At 44.1% G+C, this 27,021-nt stretch overlaps 1 protein-coding gene across 3 annotated transcripts in view; it reads left to right on the forward strand.

The window, feature by feature from the left end:
* The first annotated feature begins 1,020 nt into the window (after window positions 1-1,020).
* INTU (inturned planar cell polarity protein) overlaps window positions 1,021-27,021 on the forward strand; it is a 177,554-nt gene continuing 151,553 nt past the window's right edge. For 2 of the 3 annotated variants that reach the window (XM_082266657.1, XM_082266658.1), the window contains exon 1: window positions 17,536-17,673. In XM_082266657.1, coding sequence (XP_082122783.1) covers window positions 17,561-17,673 — 113 coding nt within the window. In that variant the 5' untranslated portion in view covers window positions 17,536-17,560. Of the gene's footprint in view, window positions 1,319-17,535; window positions 17,674-27,021 lie in introns of those variants that run through there. The other variant, XM_082266659.1, reaches the window with a different exon arrangement.

Raw genomic sequence — 27,021 nt, forward strand, 5'->3', positions numbered from 1 at the left:
CGAAATCTGTACTGACTGCACGAAAATCGGACGTGTTTTGACGGAGGACAAAAATTTTATAGCCTGCACACCAGAATTTTTCCGACCGAAAAGTCGGAGTCGGTTGTCGGAAGCATCATACTAACAAGCCGAAAATCGGCAGATCGGTCGTCGGACGAAAATTCCCGGCCGAATTTCTACTCGTGTGTACGAGGCTTAAGTAATAATACAAATATGAGTTACTTTATAGTAGTTATAAAAGATAAAATTGCAGAACACAATGAAAGGAAATGATGTCATCAGAAGGTCCTGGAAGACTGGCATTTCAAGGGATGCTATGCTTTTCTTTATCTATGCTGATAAAGATGAAGACAATAGTCATACACTGGCAGCATTCTCCCTAACAATAATGAAAGGTTAATGACCTGACAGTTCGGTAAGGACTGCAGTACCACCAGGACCGGCCATACTGTTCTCCATGACATGGCCAACCAACTTATGTGGAATGCATGGTGAAAATGTTTTTAAAAAGGGATGAACAGTGATCAGTCACACAGAGCTTTTTTCAAACGAGAAATTCTCTATTTGCAATAAAAATGAACTTCGCACTTGTATTCTTACATAGTTACATAGTTACATAGATTGAATCTTCAGCATTGCTGGCTGTTATCCAATTGTGTGCCCCCCCCCCCCTGCCCCCTACATAAAAAGTAAAAAGCCTGCGTGAACTGAATAATGGCTTTGTATGTTGGCTAAAGAAGCATCATGTGAGAATACGAATGATCATGTAGCCAGCCTAAATCTCTTATACCTGACTTGTCACAGCAGCACAGATTTGTCTCCTATTCCTCAATAGCCCTTTTTTGGCTGCCTGACGTTTGTGGGATGAATGGGAAGTGGGAGGGCTGAGGCTTTAGTAAGATCACAACTATGAGCTGCTGGGAGACAGGAGAGAGGATGGCAGAGTTTACCGCACTGCTTGAAGCTGCTAGCATAATACATAAGGTCCCTAAAGGAGGAGGGGACAAGGGACCTCAGCTTCGCAGTGACCACTCAAACTTTGCTGGAGCTGGAATGAAGAATGGGGCACAGAGAAGGCTGTACTACAGAAAAATGAAGAAAATCCAGCTCAAGGATTGTTAAATGTGAAGCCACAGGGAGTCACAGCATCCATCAAGAAGGCACCTACAAGATGAACACTGAATGAAATCACATCTGTAACTGTGCCATGAGACAACCTGCTGGGGACCATGTTTAATGTGGGCAATCACATCATCCCAAGGACTGTCAGCAGGAACCTGGAGGACCTGGACTCTGTGCAAAGTATCCTATTGCACAGGTAAGTTAATAAGAAGGTAATAAGATCAGGCGGATTCTCTTATATATTAAACCAATTGTAACTTTCATTGCTATAGCTATGCTGTTTCAATAGGTCATTTTTTTGTGTGAATAGCAAACATTTTTCATGCAGTAGCTTAATTGCATTTTAACTCTATAAATTGCTGTCAGCATCCTTCCAGACTTTTTCATAAGTAATGAATCAGATTTGAATGTTGCTTGTAGAAACTGATGTAGTGCATGGAAAATAACAAAAAAGGGGTGTATTCAGAAATGATAAAAAAACCTCATGCGCCAGCTAGAGAAATCTTCATGGAATATGAATTCATGAAAACAAGGTGCAGATAGGTGCCTATCATCTGAATAACTTATCAAAATCTCTGTGGCTTTCTGAAAACAGAGGCAAAGAAATATAGCTGTTGTCAATAGCAACCAACTACAGTTGTTTTTTTTTTTATTCCTCCTGGTCATTTTAGAGAATGTTAGGTAAATCCAGATCATTTCTAATGACAACCTTGTTACATTCAAATCTTCAGTTTTTGCAAATCAACGACTATGATTTTTTAGATGCATGATATATTATTACCCAAGCTAAGTTGTTGAATTTGTCACATGCCACTCTAAGCAAGATAAGGCTCCATATTCAACAATCACATCTCAGATACTGGTTTGGCCCATCTCCACCGAAGCAATTAATTAATCCAGCAACAGGAATGCCAAGCACCAAGATGCAAACTTTTATTCTCCATTTTTTAAAATAGTCATCAGGAGGAGGTTGTATTAGAAGACTGCCCAGCGCAAAACATGTCAGAACATCATCAGTTCCTGATGGTTATTTTAATAAAGTTTGAATATTATTTTGCAGCTCAGAGTGTGGCATTCTGGTTGCTGGTACAATTAAATTGTTGCTAATTAATCTGAGTCAGGACTAGAGCTGGCAACCTGAGTAAATGTCATGAGAACAAGCAATGTCAATGGCTCAAGGACTTGAGAAATGGACCTGCTGGTAGAAAATAGCAAAACTGCAATTCACATAACAGAAAGCAAATATGAATTCCAGTTATTCTCTGGATCTCATTTTTCAGTCTGTCATTGATATATCCTCCTGTAGTAAACCTATGAGTGGTAATTATTAGAATAATTTATAGTCAGTGTTGTTCATATTCCAAGCAGCAGCAATAGACTTGTATTTCTGATGGTCAATTTATCACTCTTAGTATCAGCTCATTTTAATATTCAATCCATACACAAATGTTCACTTAATAAAAAGAGGAAACAATGTGCATTGTTTTAGATCACAGTAACCAATCAGAAATAAACTTTCCCTGATCAGATGTTAGCAGAATGATTGCCTGCTAAGGCACTGCTTGCTGTTTGCTATTAGTAGTGGAATATGGACAGTAGTAATTGCTATTGTTTTGGGTATTTCTTTCTTGTAGAAAAAGCTAGCAACGTCTAAAACAATTTCCAGTGCTGAAGGTTATCTAGTGCAGTGTTTCTCAACCTTTTTTTCAGTCAAGGCACCCTTTAATTTTATGGACAATCTCAAGGCACCCCATTCTAAAATGTCAAAAACCATTTTAATAATTTTACATAATGGGGCAGCATTGACACACGTAGGACACCAAACATTGCAAGTTATTTATTCTTCCAAAGCAAATACAGTTTTGTACACTGGTACTGACTAGTATTCCAGCGTTTCTCTCTCCCTTAGTTTCTCTCCATCACTCAGCTAATGTGACCCCAGTGCTGATGGAGAGGGGCAAAAGAGGGGCAAATAAGGATGCAATGCCACCCTTCTTATCAACACCGATGACATTACTGGTTGTTAGGATGTCTGGGTCTGAAAAATTGAAATGGTGCACAATAAAAACCTTTGGCTTTGTGTAACTAAAAGGCACACTTGATCCACCTGTTGGCTTCTATACATTTTTGGGCAGTTTTCGGGCATTTTACCAAGGCACCCCTGAAGACATCTCAAGGCACCCTGGTTGAAAAAGGCTGATCTAGAGCACCCATATCTCTATCTGTTTGAGATGAATATATCTCACAACCCAAGGCAGGCATGTGCACATGTTGACATAGATATTCAAAGTAACTATACCTTTACTAAAACACCTGTATATTTATTCAGTCTTGGATCATGAGCTTCTTACAATAAATTAATTGGCCAGACTGGAATTGTGCATGCAAATTTGTATTTTGTGACATTTCTCCCAGCCCCCAAGCCAGGAGCTTCAAGAAAGGTTGGTTTTTAGGTGGAGACATACAGTAATGTATTATTATTGTTACTATTCACCCATACATGATACAATTTTCTTATTCAATTTCCTTTAGGTTTACCTTCAACTATGTGGTGCAAGTGCCTGCCTGACTGCATATAAATTGAAAGTGTTTAGGTTTGACCTTATATTATATGGTTTTGGTAAATCTAAAGGAAAATCCTACAAAATTGTATAATGCATGGCCAGCCTAATACAGTAAGAAAAGCTTGGAGTGTGGTTGTTATCTTTAGAGGAAAGTCTGTGTCTTAGTCACATGCTAAGTCTATTTACATATGAGAAGGCAAGATAAATGCGAATGATCTATGTAAGTAGTTGCCTTATATGCCACTGCTATATAACTACTGGAAAAAATAACTGTATGGGTAGAATGTTCGCATAGGGTACACAGATCACTAAAACAGGCAACTTTTTCCAGTAGTATACTAGTTTTTAGGCATATATTAAATTTGCTTTTGTATTAGACACCATTTCAAATTACAAGAGCCCAAAATAAAACAGCTATGTGCTTTCAGTTCACCAAATTATACCAGTAATTTGTGGTAATATCTGCCACTGGCAGGTATATTCTCCAATGTTGTAACACAAGATCAGAGACTTGCTTGTGCTCCTGCAGTAAATGCTAATCCAAATCCTTTGAAAAATTCTTTGAACAATCCAAAAATTGTCAAGCAAGCCAAAACTTTCACCCACTTATAATACCAATGTTTGTGGTTTCTGAACACTGATTCTGAGCTCATTATTACAAAGCTGAGATTTCTTGTGAAAACAGAAGCCCGCTAACATTTATTGATACTTGGAATGTATCTGACCTTGATCTTGTTGTCTTTGAGTATTACGTAGTTATTGATGAGGACTCCTCGTGGCTTGACCCTGCAGCAAAAAACAATAAACCTGGAATGGATCCATGTTGGTTGGTGCTATGACAACCACAACATATATGCAGATGCCTTTCACTGAAAAAGAAACAGTGTTATCATAAAAAGATAATACAATTACTTGGGTGGCTGATTTCCTATACAAGTAGCTGTAGGCATTTCTTCTACATCATTATTTCTAATAGAATGATTGATAGAGTTTGTGGCTGATTAGGAATGTCTTTGCCTTCATTCATGAAACTATGTTTTACAAGATATTTAGTGTATTGCAAGTACTGTGTGGACTTCTGTAAAGGGCTAGGCACCATTTTTTTGTGAGCAAAAATGTATAACTCTTAAAGTGGAGTTCCGGCCTATTTTGCAACTTTAGTGATTCCTGGAGTGCTCGCTATGCTGATCAACAATTGGGCATTTTTAATTTTTTTTTGGGGGGGTCCCTTACATTATTTTCAAGGGCATTTTTGATTGTACTTCCTCCTTCTCCCCCCTCTGTGGCCACGGCCACCGACATCACTTCCGCCTTTGCATTGCATGCTGGGAGCTGTTTGTCATCACTCCCAGGATGCTGGAATCAGGAAGAACTCCCAGAACACTCCCTGGAATCAGGAAGAAGGACACAGCAGATTACACTGCGGCTTCAGATGCCCACATCCAAGATGGCCACGCCCAGACAGCATTTTTAAAAGTACGATTTTGAATATAATCCAATAATATACACCTTGTAAGTATGAGAATAGCAGTTCTGTAAATGGCAATGGATTAGTATTATGTACGATTTTGACTAAAATCCAATAATATACACCTTGTAAGTATGAGAATAGCAGTTCTGTAAATGGCAATGGATTAGTATTATAGGGGTATTTTTAGTTAAAAAAGGTATTTGAGGCCGGAACTCCGCTTTAAGTCAGCATAGGTTAACTTTAAATATACAATAAAAGGAGTATTACTTTAAGAACCCACCTTATGAACAATACTGCTACATAGTTTCATTGTATTCACAATCATTTGTTATACAGTATTTACAGGCTTAATATTAAGGTGCTCCTGGCAGATGACCCAGGCTCACCTTAGGTGCAGAATCTCAAATGGTGTTCACCAAAGGTGGGCCTAAAACCCTAGTGATCTCTTGTTTTCTTTGCTGCAAAATGGCACCAGGTTAGGGCGCTCAAGATCATCCAACTAAGAGGTTGCTGGGACTAAAGGGATACAGAGCTGAGACTGTTTATGATGTGGTAGACAAGAAAGTATTCGGATCCAAGCAGTAGTTATTGTAGGCAGAAAACAAAAGAGTAGTAAGGTCCAGGCAGAGATCATAATAAATGGCAGGCAAAAGAATAGTCAGGTCCAGGCAGGACCATGGCAGGAGGCAGACAAGAGAGTAGTCAAGTCCAATTAGGCGGCAGGCAAGAGAATAGTCAGGTTAATCGGGGTTGGCAACAAACTGACAACTGGCAGGTAAGTATTATAGCTCTTCCACTGGTAATAAAACAAAGCACCAGCCACTTCAAAGGCTGAAACTTAAAGTGACACTAAACTCAGGTTTAAATAAAAAAAATCTATTCAAGTATGCATTGGTAACTCAAAAATGAACCTTTAATGCTCCCAGCTACCTCCAAATCTTCATTTTTTGCTGCTGTGATCTGACTTCCTGCTAGAGGGTAGCTTTATCAATTTTCCATGATTCCACTTATGTAAGAACCTTCATTCCCGCTCTAACAGCTGGCCTCTAGACCTCAGCTGATACCCCTTTTTATAGCATACGTGGGCTGACTAGGACCAAAAGCCCAGGAGCCAAGCAAGCAAGAAACACTTAAACCCTTCCCCAGCCTGGGCCAGCTGCTGCCTAACTAAACTGCATACATTTTTCAACCTGCTTACATGAACTTGACTGCAAGTAATACAGTGCCTTGCGAAAGTATTCGGCCCCCTTGAACTTTGCAACCTTTTGCCACATTTCAGGCTTCAAACATAAGATATAAAACTGTGATTTTTTGTGAAGAATCAACAACAAATGGGACACAATCATTAAGTGGAACAAAATTTATTGGATATTTCAAACTTTGTTAACAAATAAAAAACTGAAAAATTGGGCGTGCTAAATTATTCAGCCCCTTTTACTTTCAGTGCAGCAAACTCTCTCCAGAAGTTCAGTGAGGATCTCTGAATGATCCAATGTTGACCGAAATGACTAATGATGATAAATAGAATCCACCTGTGTGTGTAATCAAGTCTCCATATAAATGCACCTGCACTGTGATAGTCTCAGAGGTCTGTTTAAAGTGCAGAGAGCATAATGAAGAACAAGGAACACACCAGGCAGGTCCGATATACTGTTGTGGAGAAGTTTAAAGCCAGGTTTGGATACAAAAAGATTTCCCAAGCTTTAAACATCCCAAGGAGCACTGTGCAGGCGATAATATTGAAATGGAAGGAGTATCAGACCACTGTAAATCTACGAAGACCTGGCTGTCCCTCTAAACTTTCAGCTCATACAAGGAGAAGACTGATCAGAGATGCAGCCAACAGGCCCATGATCACTCTGGATGAACTGCAGAGATCTACAGCTGAGGTGGGAGACTCTGTCCATAGGACAACAATCAGTCGTATACTGCACAAATCTGGCCTTTATGGAAGAGTGGCAAGAAGAAAGCCATTTCTTAAAGATATCCATAAAAAGTGTAGTTTAAAGTTTGCCACAAGCCATCTGGGAGACACACCAAATACGTGGAAGAAGGTGCTCTGGTCAGATGAAACCAAAATCAAACTTTTTGGCAACAATGCAAAACGTTATGTTTGGCGTAAAAGCAACACAGCTCATCACCCTGAACACACCATCCTCACTTTCAAACATGGTGGTGGCAGCATCATGGTTTGGGCCTGCTTTTCTTCAGCAGGGACAGGGAAGATGGTTAATTGATGGGAAGATGGAGCCAAATACAGGACCATTCTGGAAGAAAACCTGATGGAGTCTGCAAAAGACCTGAGACTGGGACGGAGATTTGTCTTCCAACAAGACAATGATCCAAAACATAAAGCAGTATCTACAATGGAATGGTTCACAAAAAAACATATCCAGGTGTTAGAATGACCAAGTCAAAGTCCAGACCTGAATCCAATCGAGAATCTGTGGAAAGAACTGAAAACTGCTGTTCACAAACATTCTCCATCCAACCTCACTGAGCTCGAGCTGTTTTGCAAGGATGAATGTGCAAAAATTTCAATCTCTCGATGTGCAAATCTGATAGAGACATACCCCAAGCGACTTACAGCTATAATCGCAGCAAAAGGTGGGGCTACAAAGTATTAACTTAAGGGGGCTGAATAATTTTGCACGCCCAATTTTTCAGTTTTTTATTTGTTAAAAAAGTTTGAAATATCCAATAAATTTCGTTCCACTTCATGATTGTGTCCAACTTGTTGTTGATTCTTCACAAAAAATTACAGTTTTATATCTTTATGTTTGAAGCCTGAAATGTGGCAAAAGGTTGCAAAGTTCAAGGGGCCGAATACTTTCACAAGGCACTGTATGTACCACTAATCTTTTTTGCATATTAGATCTTTGTGGGTCGTGTAACTGAGACCATGGCAGGAATGTATCCTTTGCCTGCATAGTGTGTGCCAAAGGGTGTCCCCTTTTTATCATTTCAGAAAGTTGGGAGGTATGTATTAGTAATGTGCAGGACTAACATGAGACATCTACCTTTAACAGGCAAATCCATAAAAGGTTTGCTACTTCAATGTAATGCAGATATCTAAACTCACAGAAAAACAGAACAATCTTTACAGCCTACAGCTGGTTTAGCTAAAGACAATAATACTACTAATGTATTGTACTGCTGTAAAAATAAATGAATAAAGTGATATACAATAGCTAGAGATAGGTTTGTCCAACTTAAGTTTCTGCATAGAGTTTACTATACACCTCAGCCCTTAGCGACCATCTATCTGTCTGTCTCTTCTTTTTTACATGGTATGGTCTTGTCCCTCCCTATAGTAATTCTGGACTCAGGGGATAACTGATATCAACTCAGTGTGCAATTTAACTCTCAGATTTGATCCTAAGGTTCTACTTCTGTATGTTTTTGATGATCCTCATATGAGTAGATATGTTAAACTCTCTTTTTTGTTACACCTCCTTTTACTGCACGCAGGGAGATACTTTTATGCTGGAAATCTGCTCAGCCCCCTACTGTTACTTCCTTGCACTCTGCTATAAAGTTCTGACCCTATATAAGCTTACCTATCTTAGTTGGAAGTGCCCTAAGAAATTTGAGAAAATTTGGTCCACTTGGATAGATTCATGGGTGCAGAAGCAGACTGACAGTCGTAGCCTAGATGCAATGTTGCTGTCGGAAATTTGTTATTCCTTAATTTAAGGACTTGTGATTGGTGATTGATGTGTTGGTTCCCCTAATATTTCTGGCCGTGGCCATCTTGAGTAAGGACAAAAGATGAATGTAGCAATTACTTTCTGGAATCCATCTGCCCTTAGCTCAGGCATGCATACAGGATGGTTAGTTTAGCTGATAAAATACCTCCCCCCACCCCACCACCTGAAGACTCCTGGGATGTACTGTATGACATTTGCCTACACAAGAAACCAGGAAGTAACTGACCAATCACAGCTTCCTTTCATGCCATCCATTGTATACAATTGTGTTGCTAGCTGTGATTGGTCACAGTGATCACATGGTACAGACAGGGCCAATCACAGCCTATCTCTCCCAAGTGATTAACTTTATCCAAACACAACAAAATACACTGAATGAATCAGTTTCATTCAGTAAAAATTGGTTGCTTATATCAATGAAATTCATTGGTATAAGCAATCATAAAAAAAAAAAAAAAAAAGAACCTGATCACTTTGCCAGAGTAGTACAGTGTCACTTTGGTAATACTGTATTGCTCTGGTCACAGTGTGTTAAAAAAAAATTGTAGAAAAAAATGTAATAAAAAAGAAAAATTGAAAAAAAAAATGATCCCATTTTTTTTTTTACATACTGTCATCGATCACTGTTCCTGATCACCACCACACCAGTTATATGAAAATGCTGTACTGCACTAGTGAAATTATGTAAAAAAAAAAAAGTAATTTCTTTATTTTCCAAAAAGTTGTGAAAAAAATGACAACTTCGAACAACTCACCATGCCTCTTACTAAATACCTTGGACTATCTACTTTGCATCAGTACTGATCAATTTTCAGATATACTGTAAATACCATAGTTTGTGGACTCTATAACTTTTGTACAGACTACATTCTATACACTGATTTGGGTTATTTTCACAAAAGAAAGCAGAATACATTTTGACCTATATTTATGCAAAAAGGTTATTTATTTATAACATTTTATAAGAGAAATGAAGAAGTTTTTCCCAAAATTTTAAGTCTTTTTTTTGTTTATTAACCACTTAAGCCCCGGAAGATTTTACCCCCTTCCTGACCAGGGGGTATTTTGCGATTCGGCACTGCGTGATTTAACGGACAATTGCGCAGTCGTGCGACGCTGTACCTAAACGAATTTGGCGTCCTTTTTTTCCCACAAACAGAGCTTTCTTTTGGCGGTATTTGATCACCTGTGCGATTTTTTGATCACGCGCTATAAACAAAAAAAGAGCGTCCATTTTGCAAAAATAGCAATATTTTTCCCTTTTTTTTATATGAAATTCCCCCCCAAAAAAATGTAAAAATCAAAATTTTTTAACATTTTCGGCCAATTTGTTTTATGCTACCTATGTTTGGTAAAAAAAATCGCAAAAAGCGTATTTTGATTGGTTTGCGCAAAAGTTATTGCGTTTACTAACTAAGGAAAAGATTTTTGTCATTTTTGTTGTTTTTTTTTTAACGCGTAATGGCGGCGATCTGCGATTTTTTTTGCGGTACTGCGACATTGCGGCGGACAGATCGGACCCTTGACTGACATTTTTTACACTTTTGGGGTTACCAGTGACATTTCTACAGTAATCAGTGCTATATATATGCACTGTTACTGTAAAAATACACTGGTAGTGAAGGGGTTAACTTTATTTGAGAGGGAGGGGCTGTGTGTGTCCCTAGGGGCGTGATTCTAACTGTGATTGGCTGTGGCTTCAGCTGTATGCAGAGTTATCAACGGATCTACATAGTAGATCCATATGATCATCTCTCATACAGAGGGGAGAATGACAGGCAGCTTGTTTACACAAGCTGCCTGACTTTCTCCCTCTCCCCCGCCGATCGCAGAGTGGCCGGCGGACATCGGGTCCGCCGGTCACACGCGCGGGGGGGTCCGTGACCACGCGGGAGCGGGAGCGCGCCTCCGGCGGCGCGCGCTCGCTCCCTAGACCCTCACAAGCTAGTGACGTAGCCCTACGTCACTTTGCCTGTGAGGGGCTGACCGCCGCCCTAGATAGTCGTGCGGCGGTCGGCAAGTGGTTAAGCAAAGATAAAAAAAAAAACAAGTGGTGATTAAATACCACCAAAAGAAAGCTCTATTTGTAAACTCTATAAATGATAAAAATGTCTTATGGGTACCATGTTGCACGAGCATGCAATTGTCATTCAAAGTGCGATAGCGCTGAAAGCTGAAAATTGGCCTGGGCAGGAAGGGGGTAAAACTGCCTATATTGAAGTGGTAAAAAAAGCATACTTGCTTTGAAATGGCAAAATGATCAATAGACCCAGAGATATAGGGAAAGGTAGTATTCTGCAAATCTTAACTTTTCCTGTAAAGATGGAACTTAATCCCCCAACACGGTCTTTAGCTTCTGCATTGGAACTGTAATGTGATAGGAGGTCTTGTTGAGCAGTGGAGAAGCTTGGAAGGTATGAAGGTGAGCTGTTACGAGAAGTTTTGATGCATTCTTTTTTAAATCCAACTGAAAATAGACTAACCTACCTGTTTCTTGGTTTTGCATTACATCTCTCCAGCTTTGTTTCTTGAGTAATCATTGTACTGAAGTTCGTAATCTTCCTGCTGGGTCTTTGTGGCTCTTTCAATGACTGTAGACCTGTAACTGCTTCTCTATATGACTTGACATAACAATATCATATACAGAACTTGTCATGACAACTGAGAATCTTCTCCTCCAGGCCTGTATTCTCCAGCAGACTGTGTGTAAAAAGGACCTTCATATGTGGAAAATGAAAAGGTTAACTTTCGTACGATATATTACCATTGTAAATCTTTGACTGACTGAATGGCTATAATGGGAAGGATTGTGGTTGTTCATATGCAGTCCAACAAACCACTTTGCCCACGTATTTTATTACATGTTAACAGACATTTTCTTTACAAGGCTTAATGCTATCTAACCAGTTCCTGTACAAACAAAATGATCATAACATAATCCCTCATTTTGTTTATAATTGTATTTCATTATCAAAGCACTTTCAGTAGCAAGAGTAACACATACCTCCAAAATGTTTGGGATGGGAAGGAGGGACACCCATTAGCAAAAATATGTCATTTAAATTTACCAATGCAGCAATTTCGAAATTGGATGAAAGGTTTAGCACTGGGAAACACTTTTTGAAAGATAAAAAGTGCATTTTATATACAACTCTATAGATCAGACCAAAATGAGGGACAAATGAGGAGGAAAGAGGGACAGAGGGACCTTGTTCTAAATCAGGGACAGTCCCTCAAAATCAGGGACAGTTGGGAGCTATGGTAACAGTCTTGTGTAGGCCATGAGTTTGACCTGCCTACAGTAGTGCTTACAGACTTTGTTCACCATACTGTAGCGAAGGCACCACAAGATGGCTGACTGCTGTCCGGACCCAGACCAGGTGACAGTCTTATTTGGGCCACTGCAGCCGCGTCACTTAGCAGCCTGGGTGTCGTCTCACCCCCCATTCCACCACTGGATGTCATCCTCACTGCAGGGCAGAGGGCAAAAGGTGTGGCAAGCCTGGACAGAGCGTGGGAGCTCTACAACTTTTCAAGTTTACAAGAGGGTGATTCGTTGACAGGAGGTTTGGCTGTCTTAACAATCAATCTCCCTCTTGTTTACATAAAACTCTAGGCCTGCTGCACCTCCTGCCTTTTGCCCAGCCGTGGATAGGATTGTAAAGGGGGGAGAAAGTTGATGCAAAAAAGGGTTAGGATACTAATATGAGAAGGGGGCTGAGATATAAAGGGGGGGGGGCTATGAAGTGAAGCTGGGACTGAGGACACTGATGTAAATAGGGGAGGGGGACTGTGATGTTAAGGGGGGACTAGGGTACAAAGGGTGGTGTTAAAGTGGAGTTCCACCCAAAAGGGGAAGCTCTGCTTGTTCGCACCCCCTCCACTGCCACATTTGGCACTTTTTGGGAGGAGGGTGGAGCGGGTATACCTGGTTTTGACAGGTACCCACTCCCACTCCTGGGTAAGATCGCCACACGGCGATCTACGACATATCCGGCCCCTCCTCCTTCCCCCCCCCCCGCTGCCTTCTGGGACCTGTGTGTGTCCCAGAAGACGGCAGTTAAATTCAAAAAGCGCAGTAGGAAACCGACTGTGAAGCCTGAAGGCTTCACGTCCAGTTTCCCTTACTTGCAATGCCAGTGCCTGCACCTGAATGGACAAATCGGCTTGGGGTGCTGACATTGCGGGATCCCTGGACAGGTCAGTGTCCGTATAATAAAAGTCAGCAGCTACAGTATTTGTGGCTGCTGACTTTTTTTATTTTCAGACAGAGCTCCGCTTTAAGGAAGGATTGTGATGTAACGGGTGGGGAGCTGTGATGTTAACATGAGATTTGGACCTCTGCTTGAAGAAAATTATACTGACCAGACCTCCATAATTTTTAATCCAGTACCCCTTCTGTAGTGTGTTTGACATAAGGGCTGTACCCATCCTATTCAAATGTCTTCTCAAAAACTAGAACTGATGTATATGGTAGCTTTAGATATTATCTTTAAATATTATTTTTTGACACATTTTACTTAACAAAACCAAATCAGAAACAAAAATCTGTATGAGAAAAAGAAAATGGCTGGCATGGAAAGATGTTCATGCTTTATATCTTTGGACAACAGACTTCATTGTTTCAGAATCAATTTTCCTAAATGCAACTACTGTATAATGGCCCACACACATGAAAGCACCTAGTAACTTGTATTTACAAAGGGTTCCCGCAACACACTTCTACAAATAAGATGTCACAGGGTACTTCATCTGTGTTGTTTTCTCCCCTCAACGTCACTATGGAAGCTAGTGTAACCTATAAAAATAATTTACCTGATAAAACTCATTGGGGAGATTTACTAAAACTGGAGCACTCGCAATCTGGTGAAGATGTGCATAGTAACCAATCAGCTTCTAACTTCAGCTTGTTCAGTTAGGCCTTGGCAATAAAACCTGGAAGATAATTGGTTTCTATGCAAAGCTGCATCAGATTTTGCACTCTCCAGTTTTAGTAAGTAATCATAATGAACTATTTGATCCTGAACAACCCAATTCTTCCCATATTCTACAATCTTCCCAAACTGCACAATAGGTTCCAGAAAGTAGCATGTAAATTCACAGTTACATACTCAGACAATACAAAAAAAATAGATACATATTTGCAATATCTAATACAAAGACCGCATTTTAGAGTTAGTGACTTTTGCAACAACCACTGAAGGTTTTGAGGTCAACTGATAATTTTATTGGTTAAAGCGGAGTTCCGGCCTCGGGGGTCAAATTTAGATAAAAATACCCCCGAGACAGTCAGGGCTAGTACATTCCACATTGGATAGCCTCTGAACTGTCCCGGGTCGCATGTACCTGTAAGAAGAAATACTTACCTTGAAAAGTTCTTCTCCAGCGCTGCCATCTCAGGTGTGGGCAGCTGAAGCCAGCGCGTCCTCTTCTGTGACGTCGGAGTCCCACAATGCACTGCACCGGCCCCGCTCGTCACTTCCGGTGCAGGCGCGGCATCCCTGCACAGCTTCTGGGCATGCCCAGAAGCTGTTTAGCAGGGAATGCCACGCCTGCACCAGAAGTGAACATTAGTATCCCCTCGTACTCATTGGCCAACACGACACCCTGCCATCCAAGGATGTTGCCCCACTGCACTACCACTGCTAAATGAGGCTACATTCAGCCCCTGTTCACACTAATGTAGCACAATATCAAGCATTGTGCATATGAGCAGTTTTCTTGCAACAAAGGAGCTTGTGCTCTGAGGAAGGGAGCATGCCTCCCGAAACATGTCAGAGGTCCTACTATAGGGACATTTTATTGCGATTTTTCCTCTTTATGTTTGTGAGTATGTTTTTGGCATTTTAATAAACATATTAAAGGTGTCCAAGGGTAATGCACTAGGTACTTGCACCTCCTTTCTTTTCTATATTTATAGTCTCTGGAGTTTCCCCATCTAAGGAGAGCAGCGCGCCTATTATTCCCATTGGAGTAAGCGCTTGGGTCATTCAGATGTTTAAAGGAGCTTGTGCGCCTTTTTGAGCTTTGCCTGTTTTTTAACTATGTGTTTTTCTGCTTTTGCAGCTTGTGCAATAATGTGCTTCTTCCTTATCGCACTTGTTGTGCCAATAACAAAAAATGTCACCACGAGAGCAACACATGTTTTGTGAACATGCCAACGAGGTGTGACTGCAGACTCACAAAGCTGGCTTCTCCTCCTCTCCCTCCTACTAGCTTTTAGCTGCTCCAGAGAGCCAGTCAGGGGATTGGTTTCTATAATTACCCCCCCCCTGCGCACCAATCACCCCTTGTCCATGATTCTATTACCCGTGCTGCCTGGGCCCCCCTGTGTTCCCCTTTCTCCTTGCAGCACTGTCAGCTTCCCCTAATCTCCCTCCTGCTGGCTGTTATGGGCACACAGGGAGATCGTTTCAGGATGGAGCGCATGGGGGGCTGGAAATATGTCATATGCCCCATCCTTTCCTGAAGGAATATAGTGAGTGTTCGGTATTGAATTGATCACTCACTGTGTTCATTCATACCTGCAGTATAGTAAGCATTGTTTACTAAGCTTCCGTTTATGAATGAATAGAAGCCTCTGTACAGAGTGCCTCCTGTTCATACATCTGCAGTGCAGCTCATGCTGCAAAGAAAGGTTTAGTAGGTCCTCAATTTCTTTCGCTGTCTCAAAAGTGAGATGTCAGGGGTCTGTTTAGACCTCTAATGTTTCACCAAAACATCCCCCAAAAAATAATTGAAAAGATATATTTTTTAACCACTTACTTACTGGCACTTTTACCCCCTTCCTGCCCTGGCCAATTTTCAGCTCTTAGCACTGTCACACTTTGAATGACAATTGCGCAGTCATGCAACACTGTACCCATATTACATTTGTATCATTTTTTTCCCACAAATAGAGCTTTCTTTTGGTGGTATTTAATCACAACTGGGTGTTTATTTCTTGCTTAACAAACAGAAAAGACCAAACATTAAAAAAAAAAAAAAAAAAAAAAAAAAAATTCACAGTTTGTTATAAAACTTGGCACTGATAGTCAGGACTGAGAGGTGGCACTGATAGGTGGCACTTGTAGGAGGCACTGATAGGTGACACTGATGATGAGGCACTGATTGTTGGCACTGGTGGGCACTGATTACCAGTACTGATGGGCACTGATAGGTGGCACTGATTAGCAGCACTGGTGGGTAATGTTAAGACCGATGTCCCTTTAACAGAAGCCAGTTACTGGCTTTTCTCTTTTCTCCTCACACTGTCAGAATTAGAGGGGAAAAAAACCAATAACCGGCTTCTGTTTACATCTTGTGATCAGGTGTTATTGGCTGACAGCTGATCATGTGATAAAGGGCCGCTGTGATTGTGACTGCGATCAGCCGAGTAAGAAGTGAGCACGTGGGCAGGACGAGCACGGTAGGACGCCCATGGACGTGCCTGCGCTGTAGCTGTCTTTCAGTTATAGCAAGGGCAGGAACTGGTTAAATCAAGGGCTGATTCACATGGGTTCTCTGGACCACAGAGTGTGAATGAGCAGTTTGTGCAGCTGAAGCTGTCTGCTACTCTATGGGAAAACTGCAGATGTATGAACACAGCCGCAGGTCCTAATTTGACAGGTATGGGTGTGCTTTATTAAAGCGGTAGTATACCGCTTTTTTCCACTTTTAACTACAGGTAAGCCTATAATAAGGCTTACCTGTAGGTACAATTAATATCTCCTAAACCGAGATATTTGCACTGCATGCAGCCGCTCACGCGAGCGGCGCATGTGCTCTGAAGGTCCGGCGGACCTTCAGCTTTCCTTGCCGGGAGCTTGCCGGAAAATGACTCCAGCGTGCATGTGTGGGAGTGACGTCATCGTGGCTCCGGCCAATCACAGTGCCGGAGCCGCCGAACTCGGAAGAGACACTGAGGGAGCATGTTAGCTCCCACAGCGGTGTCCGGGGGTCCGTGTCGGGGCTTCGTTCTAAGGTAAGTAATTCATAATGTGCTAGTATGCAATGCATACTAGCACATTATGCCTTTGTCCTGCAGGGTTTGCTTTCTTTTTTTTTTTTGGTTTACAACCGCTTTAACTCAGTACAGTTTATCTATTGGATCTGACAGTCACTTTGTAAATTATGCCATGTTTGTGTCTGCTAATGATTTTTTTTTTTTTTTTTTTGGGGGGGGGGGGGGTGCAGGTGTGCTGTACCTACCAGCAGCCCTGGGGTCAGGTGTAATTCTTAGTATCCCTCCTTATTATATATGAATGGGAAACTGCACAGGACTAATCAAATTATAAAGCCAGTCATCAAAGCGAGATATAACAAGCAGCGTGCTCTCTACACGAGTCACGACTACTGTAATAAACCAATGAAGCACGAAGTACACAACGAGAAGCATCCAAAGCCGCTGTCGCGCGGCATTCTGGGGAGTGTAGTCCTGGCATGGCAATACAACCACAATTCCCAGAAGCCTTGCGTTCACGGGTCATATGCACTGTCGGCCCAATCCCGTAGTGAGATGCCCGGAGGAGGCGGAGCTATGGTTTTACCTGTAACTGTTGCTACAAACGCTTTGTAGGAGGAGATGTGAAGCGGTTGTAGTGGGATGTTGTCATTGTTGGAATGGGAATAGTGGGACTATGTGTGCTAGGGGGGCTGAGCCGCTGTGTGTGTGCTGAGGGGTGCAGTGTGGTGGGTGAGGCTGTATATAGGACATGGAGGGTGTGAGGGAGAAGACTGCTGTACAGGAGGACGAAGAGGACGGAGGAGGAGGAGGATGGGACAGCCACTCATCATCATACACTGACTGCAGCAGCTGTTGCTCCAGGTAACATGGCCAGCCAGTCATATATACTGTGTGTAGTTCTGGAAACTTCACTATCCTGTCCAACTAACTCTCCTAACAACCAATACACTGCCTGCAATCCAGGCTCCTCTGCCTACACACTCAACTATTCTGCTGTGCTTACCTAAACTCATATCAACTATATCTGAAGGCATAATTTGTTTTCTTCTTCTTTTTTCTCTGTGTTTTTTTTTTTTTAAGATAATAGTGAGGGGTTAGAAACTCTGTCAGGTTTTTGTGTGCCCCAGGACAGCTCAGTCCGGTGTGCCCGTCTTATTCCGGTGATGTGAACAGAATAGTCAGTGGGCAGGTGGATGTCAATGTCCAGGGCTGCCCCAAGACATTGTGCTGCCTGGGCCCGAGAATGAAATGCCCACACTCTATAGGACTATAAAAGCAGTCAGGGGGTGTGAGTGTGTACGGAGTGACAGCAGGACAGAGCAGTAGACACTGGGCAGATGAGCGCCCCAGGCTTTCTACTGTCTATAGTGCCACAGTGCCCTGCAGGGCTGCGGACATGGTACAGGAGAATGCAGGGCTGCGGGCATGGTACAGGAGAATGCAGGGCTGCGAGCATGGTACAGGAGAATGTAGGGCTGCGGGCATGGTACAGGAGAATGCAGTGCTGCGAGCATGGTACAGGAGAATGTAGGGCTGCGGACATGGTACAGGAGAATGCAGGGCTGTGGGCATGGTACAGGAGAATGCAGGGCTGCGGGCATGGTACAGGAGAATGCAGGGCTGCGGGCATGGTACAGGAGAATGCAGTGCTGCGAGCATGGTACAGGAGAATGTAGGGCTGCGGACATGGTACAGGAGAATGCAGGGCTGTGGGCATGGTACAGGAGAATGCAGGGCTGCGGGCATGGTACAGGAGAATGCAGGGCTGCGGGCATGGTACAGGAGAATGCAGGGCTGCGGGCATGGTACAGGAGAATGTAGGGCTGCGGGCATGGTACAGGAGAATGCAGTGCTGCGAGCATGGTACAGGAGAATGTAGGGCTGCGGACATGGTACAGGAGAATGCAGGGCTGTGGGCATGGTACAGGAGAATGCAGGGCTGTGGGCATGGTACAGGAGAATGCAGGGCTGCGGGCATGGTACAGGAGAATGCAGGGCTGCGGGCATGGTACAGGAGAATGTAGGGCTGCGGGCATGGTACAGGAGAATGCAGTGCTGCGAGCATGGTACAGGAGAATGTAGGGCTGCGGACATGGTACAGGAGAATGCAGGGCTGTGGGCATGGTACAGGAGAATGCAGGGCTGCGGGCATGGTACAGGAGAATGCAGGGCTGCGGGCATGGTACAGGAGAATGCAGTGCTGCGAGCATGGTACAGGAGAATGTAGGGCTGCGGACATGGTACAGGAGAATGTAGGGCTGCGGACATGGTACAGGAGAATGCAGGGCTGTGGGCATGGTACAGGAGAATGCAGGGCTGCGGGCATGGTACAGGAGAATGCAGGGCTGCGGGCATGGTACAGGAGAATGCGGGGCTGCGGGCATGGTACAGGAGAATGCGGGGCTGCGGGCATGGTACAGGAGAATGCGGGGCTGCGGACATGGTACAGAAGAATGCGGGGCTGCGGACATGGTACAGGAGAATGCGGGGCTGCGGACATGGTACAGGAGAATGCGGGGCTGCGGACATTGTACAGGAGAATGCAGGGCTGCGGGCATGGTACAGGAGAATGCAGGGCTGCGGGCATGGTACAGGAGAATGCAGGGCTGGGGACATGGTACAGGAGAATGCAGGGCTGCGGACATGGTACAGGAGAATGCGGGGCTGCGGGCATGGTACAGGAGAATGCGGGGCTGCGGGCATGGTACAGGAGAATGCGGGGCTGCGGGCATGGTACAGGAGAATGCGGGGCTGCGGACATGGTACAGGAGAATGCGGGGCTGCGGACATGGTACAGGAGAATGCGGGGCTGCGGACATGGTACAGGAGAATGCGGGGCTGCGGACATGGTACAGGAGAATGCGGGGCTGCGGACATGGTACAGGAGAATGCGGGCTGCGGACATGGTACAGGAGAATGCAGGGCTGCGGACGTGGTACAGGAGAATGCAGGGCTGCGGACATGGTACAGGAGAATGCGGGGCTGCGGGCATGGTGCATGAGAATGCGGGCATGGTGCATGAGAATGCGGGGCTGCGGGCATGGTACAGGAGAATGCAGGGCTGTGGGCATAGTACAGGAGAATGCAGAGCTGCGGACATGGTACAGGAGAATGCGGGCTGCGGATATGGTACAGGAGAATGCGGGGCTGTGGATATGGTACAGGAGAATGCGGGACCGTGGGCATTTTACAGGAGAATGCGGGGCTGCGGGCATGGTGCATGAGAATGCGGGGCTGCGGGCATGGTGCATGAGAATGCGGGGCTGCGGGCATGGTACAGGAGAATGCAGGGCTGCCGGTGTTCCGTGAAAATTACCTACCCGTGAGAAAAACCTACCCCTCGTCACTTCCGGTGCTCGGCACTGTATTTAACGCAGCGGTTACATTAAAACAACTGTGCTGGAATACGAGTCATCTCCGCTCCTGTGCCTGTCACTTCCCTCATCTCGGATAGTAAATATAAAAGCGGCGGCGGCTGTATGAATACATAAATCACGGAGCCGAGAGCCGCTTTTATATTTACTTGCCGAGAGCAGGGAAGTGACAGGCACAGGAGCGGAGATAACTTGTATTTCTGCACAGCTGTTTTATGTAACCGCCGCGTCGGTAGGTTTATTTCACGGTACACCGTCATCGTTTCATACTAGTGCGCATGCGCACTAGTAAGCTCCTCTGTTCTTCCATTAGGTATCCGGGGCTCTGAGCATGCGCACTGCTGCGCTGCTCAGCTGTTTCTGCCCGGAAGTGACGAGGGTAGGTAATTCTCACGGGGTAGGTAATTCTCACGTTACACCGGCATGGTGCAAGAGAATGCAGTGCTGCAGGCATGGTAGAGGAGAATGCGGGTCTGCGGGCATACTACAGGAGATGCAGTGCTGTGGGCATCTACCATGCCCGCAGCACTGCATCTTCTGTAGTATGCCTGCAGTCCCGCATAATGGTAGGTAATGTGGCTGTGTGTGGAGCAGTCTCACTTACCTGTTCCTAAAGGGTGCCTTAGGATTTAAAAATGGCGCCGCCCGGCGCCAAAAAAAAGGTCCGCGGCCGGCCTGACAGGCACACTGCGCATGCGCCGCCGCTCGGTAAAGTCCGTACATGTTCGGCTATTCCTGGAAATAGCCGAACGTTTACGGGCTTTTCCGAGCAGCGGTGGCGCATGCTCAGTGTGCCTGTCAGGCTGGCCGCAGACTTTTTTTTTTTTAGCTAGCCGAAGAAGAGAAGAGGCGGCTGGGGGCCGCCCCTCTCTCAGTGCCGCCTGGGTCCCATGGTCCCACCGGGACCCATGGTAGGGCCGGCCTTGTCAATATCTGTACCCATCTGTACCCATTCCTCTGGAGTCCATCCAGTTCCGGGAATAAAAAAAGTGCCTCTTTCTGTTTTTCTGAACCTAAACGTGTCAGATTCAAGGTACTCCAAACTAAAGCTGGATGCACACTATACAACTTTTGTTCCATTTCCTTTAGATTTACCTTCAACTATGTAGTGGAAGGGCCTGCCTGATTGCATACACATTGAAAATTGTATGGTGTGTATCCAGCTTTAGTGCCCATCCATAGATCCAACCCACATCTGTAAAGGTCTGGTTAGAAAACACAGAAGAAAACTGGGCACAGATGTCCTGTCCTGCTCCCATTCAGCTGGGGATCTGTTCACAGAAAGTGTTAAAGTGGTAGTAAACTCTTGGAATTGAAAATCCGTTGACAGACAGGCTTTTAAGGGTCCTTTCACATGAACGATCCAATCAGATGGACCTGATCGGATGCTCTATGTATCCCTATGGTGCAGCGGATGTCAGCGGAGACACCCGCTGCTATCCGCTTCCGATCTTATCTGTGAAATCTGGACGGATCTTTCGGATCGTCGGGCGGCGCATCGTGTGAAAGGACCCTTTATAGTGAAAGAGACCCTAATGTCCCTCTGCCTGTCAGCAGGTAATGTGATTTCAGCTGCACATGCGCAGCTCAGACCACATTTACGTCCAGCTCTGCATGCCACGGCAATATGACTCTCATGCGCATGCACGGTAGTGACTTCACCTGCTGCCCGGCCATTCAAGTGCCTGAGGATCAGGATCCTGGAGGGAAGACCGAGTAAAGATGGAAGCCGCCAGAGACCAAGGAGAGTCAGTGCAGTGCTGGAGGGCTCCATCTGCAGGTAAGTCTGTCATAATGTACTAGTATGCAATGCATACTAGTACATTATTACCTAAGCCTGCACGGGGACGCTTTTTTTTTTCCCATCGGAAGAAAGATACTTTACATGGGTGTCCAACCTTCTGGCTTCTCTGGGCCACATTGAGTGTAGAGAAATTTTCTCGGGCCGCAAATAAAATATATAATATAGTTAAGGTATATAAGTAGTAAAATGCTGCCGCGCCCCCCCCGCACTAATTTAGCACAACTAGAGGATGATCAAATGAAATGGGATCAGTATACAGAGGTTTACTTCTTCTGAGAGATAATAAAGGAACACTCTAACCACCATGACCATGTCAGTGATTTGAAGTGGTCATGGTGGTAGGAGTCAGAAACACTGTATATTCTCGCCTCCCCCCTGCCCCCTCCCTTCCGAGGCAGCCTCTGCCTACCGTTAGTTGTAAGCTGCTAGGGACTTCCTTCCTCCCTAGCAAAAAAAAAATTGTCAGGGGGCAGTGGGCCGCATTGCCTGCTGTTCTGGGCCGCAGGTTGGACATGCCTGCTTTACCATATATTCTTTAGAGAATATGCTACCTCAACATTTTATATTCCTGATATGTGTCTACTGTAACATTTACTTGTATGAGAGTCTCCTGTTCTCTTTGTATTGCTTCCTCTGTGTGAAATCCCTGATGTTCCAGTCAGTCCTTCTGCTTTCCTGTTTAGAACTGACCACACTTAGCAGGAGAGCACAGCGTGGTCTACTCTGTAGCTGTGCTGGACACTCCTTCTGCTCTCCAATGATCAGACACTTGTCTTGATATACCCCCTGCACAGCCACTCACTGGGAAGACCAGTGTACTGCTGTTACTCCTCCCCCAGCTCTCTGAGCTCCTTATGCAGCTGAAAAGCTGAGAACAGAGGGTGGGTGATCCCTTATAAAAAGGAGAAAAACATTTGTGTATAGATATAAAAAAAATTTATAATAATCTGAATAGGTTGTTTTACAAGATGTTTTACATATACTTTAACCCTTACAGCTGGCCCTTTAAGGGGTTTAGTATGCCGGGAGGCTGGTTTAAGGTCATGTGACTGCTGTGATTGGCTGTTGCGAATGGGAGCTTTCAGTTAGCCCCCGGTACTTGTGCCGGAAGCGCACAGGGCGTGAACTCTCGGCACAGCTCTGCTGGCGCTATTGCAGGCAAACATGCGGGCACTCGGTGCCAAGGCCTTGCCGACGAAAGGTTGCATGTTTGCATGTGCTCAGTGCCAGTTAAAAACATCTCACAGCCTTGAGATCTACTGATCTGGAACTAATGAATGACACATTCATTCGTTAAGCTGGCCAAAGATGCATCAAATCTCACCCAGTTCAGCATAGACCGGCCAAATTTCAATTCATCTCTGGCCATTCTCGCCCGAGAGGAGTTGATGTTATGATTGACCCCTCTCAAACAGGACAGGGGGATGATTCCTTTATACACCTCAAATTTGTGGATGGAAGAATTTAGTCATTTTTTTTTTCTTTTTTTTTGATCCGCTGGCTAGTGGGTAATAGGAGAAATCTTCCCATGGGGACACTAGTTCTGTCGACCGAGGAGTCCCCAGGGAATCCCCTAATTTGCAGGAATTTCCTCTCACATCCTGTTTGGCTATGGGACAGGAAGTGAAGGTAAATCTCCACAATGGAACAGAGATGGCGAAAAAAAATCCGACCGGGGTTATAACCCTCTCTTATTCTATCCAAAATGAAAACAGAAATTGCTTCCAGTTCTACATTAGGGTGTGCAGCTATCACTGCTGCCCTTCTGAAAAGTGCAGAGGCATGATGTCGCCACCATTCTGTAACTGCATGCATTTCGCATGATTGTGCTGCTGCCCTATTCACATCAGTGGGACAGGGTCACCTGTCTTAGCACCTACCAAATGTGCCATGCTGTTTAACCCTTTGACACGGTCTTGAGTGACTTCATCTCCTTGTTCAGGTAGGTCTTTTGGGAGAATGGATCTGCTGAAGCTCCTATTTGCCCCCTCCACACTGTCCCTTATACCCCCAGCCCCCCTCCCCAGGCCAGAACACTATAAATTGATATTTTATTCATAATATGATGGCTTTACAACTGATCCTTCCACATACCCTACCAGCCAATGCAAGTTCCTTTTTGTTTTTCTTATCTGTACTGAATTGAGTTGACCCTTAAAGTGCACTTTACTCTAAGCACACCACTTCACTGGAATAGTGATTGCTATACATTAAGCTTATATCCCAACATTTTCTTCAATATTACTACCTGTAAACTAGCTGTCAATGTAACAAAAAACAGACAGAGTTGTTGTCATAAGACTAACGCAGTGCTTGTATAATGCATAAAATTGCTCCCAGTTGTCTGGAGGATAGTTCAGACCGATGTCAGTAAATATTTTACACCTGCTGTTTGTTAGTAAGAGCATCCGTGGTGTTGCTTTGCCAGCATATGGTAACAATATTATGTTTGACAGCAGCGTCTTTTTGTGTATTGGATTACTGTGAACATTATATAGCAAATGTAACCCAACCTGAATACTTTCAACCAGTTCATTGCTGGAGTGGAAGTAAATTATTAAAGCTAAACGTCCAACAAACGGCTAAATACACAGATGAGATACACAAAGGAACTGTGTTATATGCCCTTTTTTTTTCTGTTCAGCCTTTCCTTAGATTTATGCAGCTCTGCCAGAAAGCTCAGTTCTGTCTGCCAGGACATAAGACGTATCTGCAGTTTGGTAACTCAAGTTTTGTCCCTCCTCCACCCAGTTATTAAACTTTGAAAGGAGAATCAGCAGACTTATGGTTCATTCACACTAGAAAGCTAAAAACTGCTTTGGAATGGCTTGACAAAAACACAAATACTTTAGCATTTTTTGCCTGCGTTTAGCCCTAGTAGCTTCAACGTTCAGCACTGGGGCTGCCGGCGTCCTTAACAACCAGTGAATAGCTTGTTGTTAAGGATCAGCCCGGAAGCCAGCCACCGCGTACTTAACAACAGATGAGTCCAAAGCACCAGGAACGAGAAACCACCCGAAACAAAGGGCTGTTGCAGGGCTTTGCTAGGCACAATCGTGGTTATGATAAAGATTGGGCCGGCTGTGGGGAAATCCACGGGAGAGCAGAGCAGCTGGCCAAGTTCTTGTAGGGCTCACAATATGGCAGCGACAACAGCCAGAGCCATGAGGAGCGGAGTAGGAGATGGAACTGCTGTTACAATCCTCAACTGCAGAGGAGGCAGACTCACTTTGAGGGTAAGCCCTCTGCCTAAGAGGGATCGTTTACTGAGGAGGGGACACTCGCTAAATAGGCTGCAGGTACAAGTGGAAGGAGAAGAGAGCAGGATCCTTAATTTAAACAGATTATGGCAGCCATACACCTCTGCCAGTCTACCCTCGCTGAGCACATAGATGGAATCAGTTTGGACCTGTTCTTCCTAAAACGGAACATGCAGAAAGTAAAGTAAAGGGCTGCTGAAGCTGAGCACAGGATTAGTGACCTGGAAGATGTGGTGCATCCATTAGAAGATTCTGTACAGGCGACTCAAAAGGAGCTGGCTGCCCACACTGATAAGCTTGGTGACATGAAGGACAGACAAAAAATAAATAGTATTTGCTTAGTGGGCTGGTCCGAGAGCGGAACCATCTTTTTAGGGCCAAAATGTTTTCAGAAATAAAACGAAGTGGCTAAGTTTGGATTGAAGAGCCCAACTGCTGGACAGCACAATCACATAGATGATGGTTACTGATAACCAGCCATTTACAATGGTGTCTGTCTCTGGATTTAAGCGGTTGATGTCCATAGCTGAGCCAAAGTACACACTGAAGAGTTAAAAGTATTACCTAACCAAAATGCTGGTAAAGATTCACCAAAAAGTAGTTGAGAAAGTAAAGACTATGCTGCAACAAGAGAATGCTTGCAACTCACTTTCATTCACGACTGACTGCTGGTCAGGACCAACTGAGTCATTACTGAGTCCTACATGCTGCTTCGTTGACAGCGGATGTACAAAAAGGCAATTGGTGTTAAATTACAAAAGTGATGCAAGGATCCCACACTGGTGAGTACATTAAAGAAATGTTTCTAGGCATGCTTGAAGACTGGGGAATAAACAAAGACCGAGTGACGCTTATGCTGCGAGGCTTGCTGCAGTGTCAGACCTCAGTTACATGGCACACACCCTGCAACTTGTGGTAATTGATAGTCTGTCAAGCCAGAGAGCTTTGATATAATTAGCATGCTAAAGAAGTGCGCAGGCCATTTCCCCCATTCAATCCTTGCCAAGCAGCGACTCAGGTCCATTCAGGATAACCTTGGCCTACCCCAAAACAACTTGATTCAGTCTGTTACAACATGGTGAAACTCAACACTTCACATGCTGCAAAGAATGCTGGAACAGAAGCGAGCTCTTAGCATATATTCAAGTGAACATGGTGGATAGTCTTGTCCTACTGCTGATCGGTGGGACATTGTAGCCAATGTCATTTAGACCCTCCTCCCCATAGAGGAAGTGACACATGAGGTGAGTCATTACTACTCATCTGTGTCATCTGTCATCCCATGTGTGAGAGTGGTGAAGATACTTCAAGAGAATGAAGGACCCAACACATGTGGCAATAAAACTTTCAGGCAGGTCGTGAGGGACAGCCTCACCAAATGCTTTGAGAGCCATCAAAAGAATAAAAATGTTGTGCTGGCATGTCTTTTGGATCCTCGATACACAAATCGGGTTTTCTCTTATGATGTATTGGCCAAGGCAAAAAATGGCTTACAGGAGGTGTCAGTGGTTCCTGCAGAAAGGTCAAGTCAGGAAGAGCATGTTACTAATCTGGAAGAGCAGGATGCTACAAAAACAGAGAAAAGTCCAAAAAGACGACGGGCAGAAGAGAATCTTCATCGTGGTCGAATTGGTGCCATGTTCAGCTTTTTTTTTATTGGGGTAGAGGATTCTTCTGAATCTGCATCAATATTCAGCTTGGACAATGCACTTCTCTTTTTGAAGGAACCAGTAATTGACAGAGAAAGTGGTGATCCTCTTCAGTGGTGGAA

The sequence above is a fragment of the Pelophylax lessonae genome, assembly GCF_965119305.1.
Source record: "Pelophylax lessonae genome assembly, chromosome: 1".
Classification (NCBI taxonomy): Eukaryota; Metazoa; Chordata; class Amphibia; order Anura; family Ranidae; genus Pelophylax; species Pelophylax lessonae.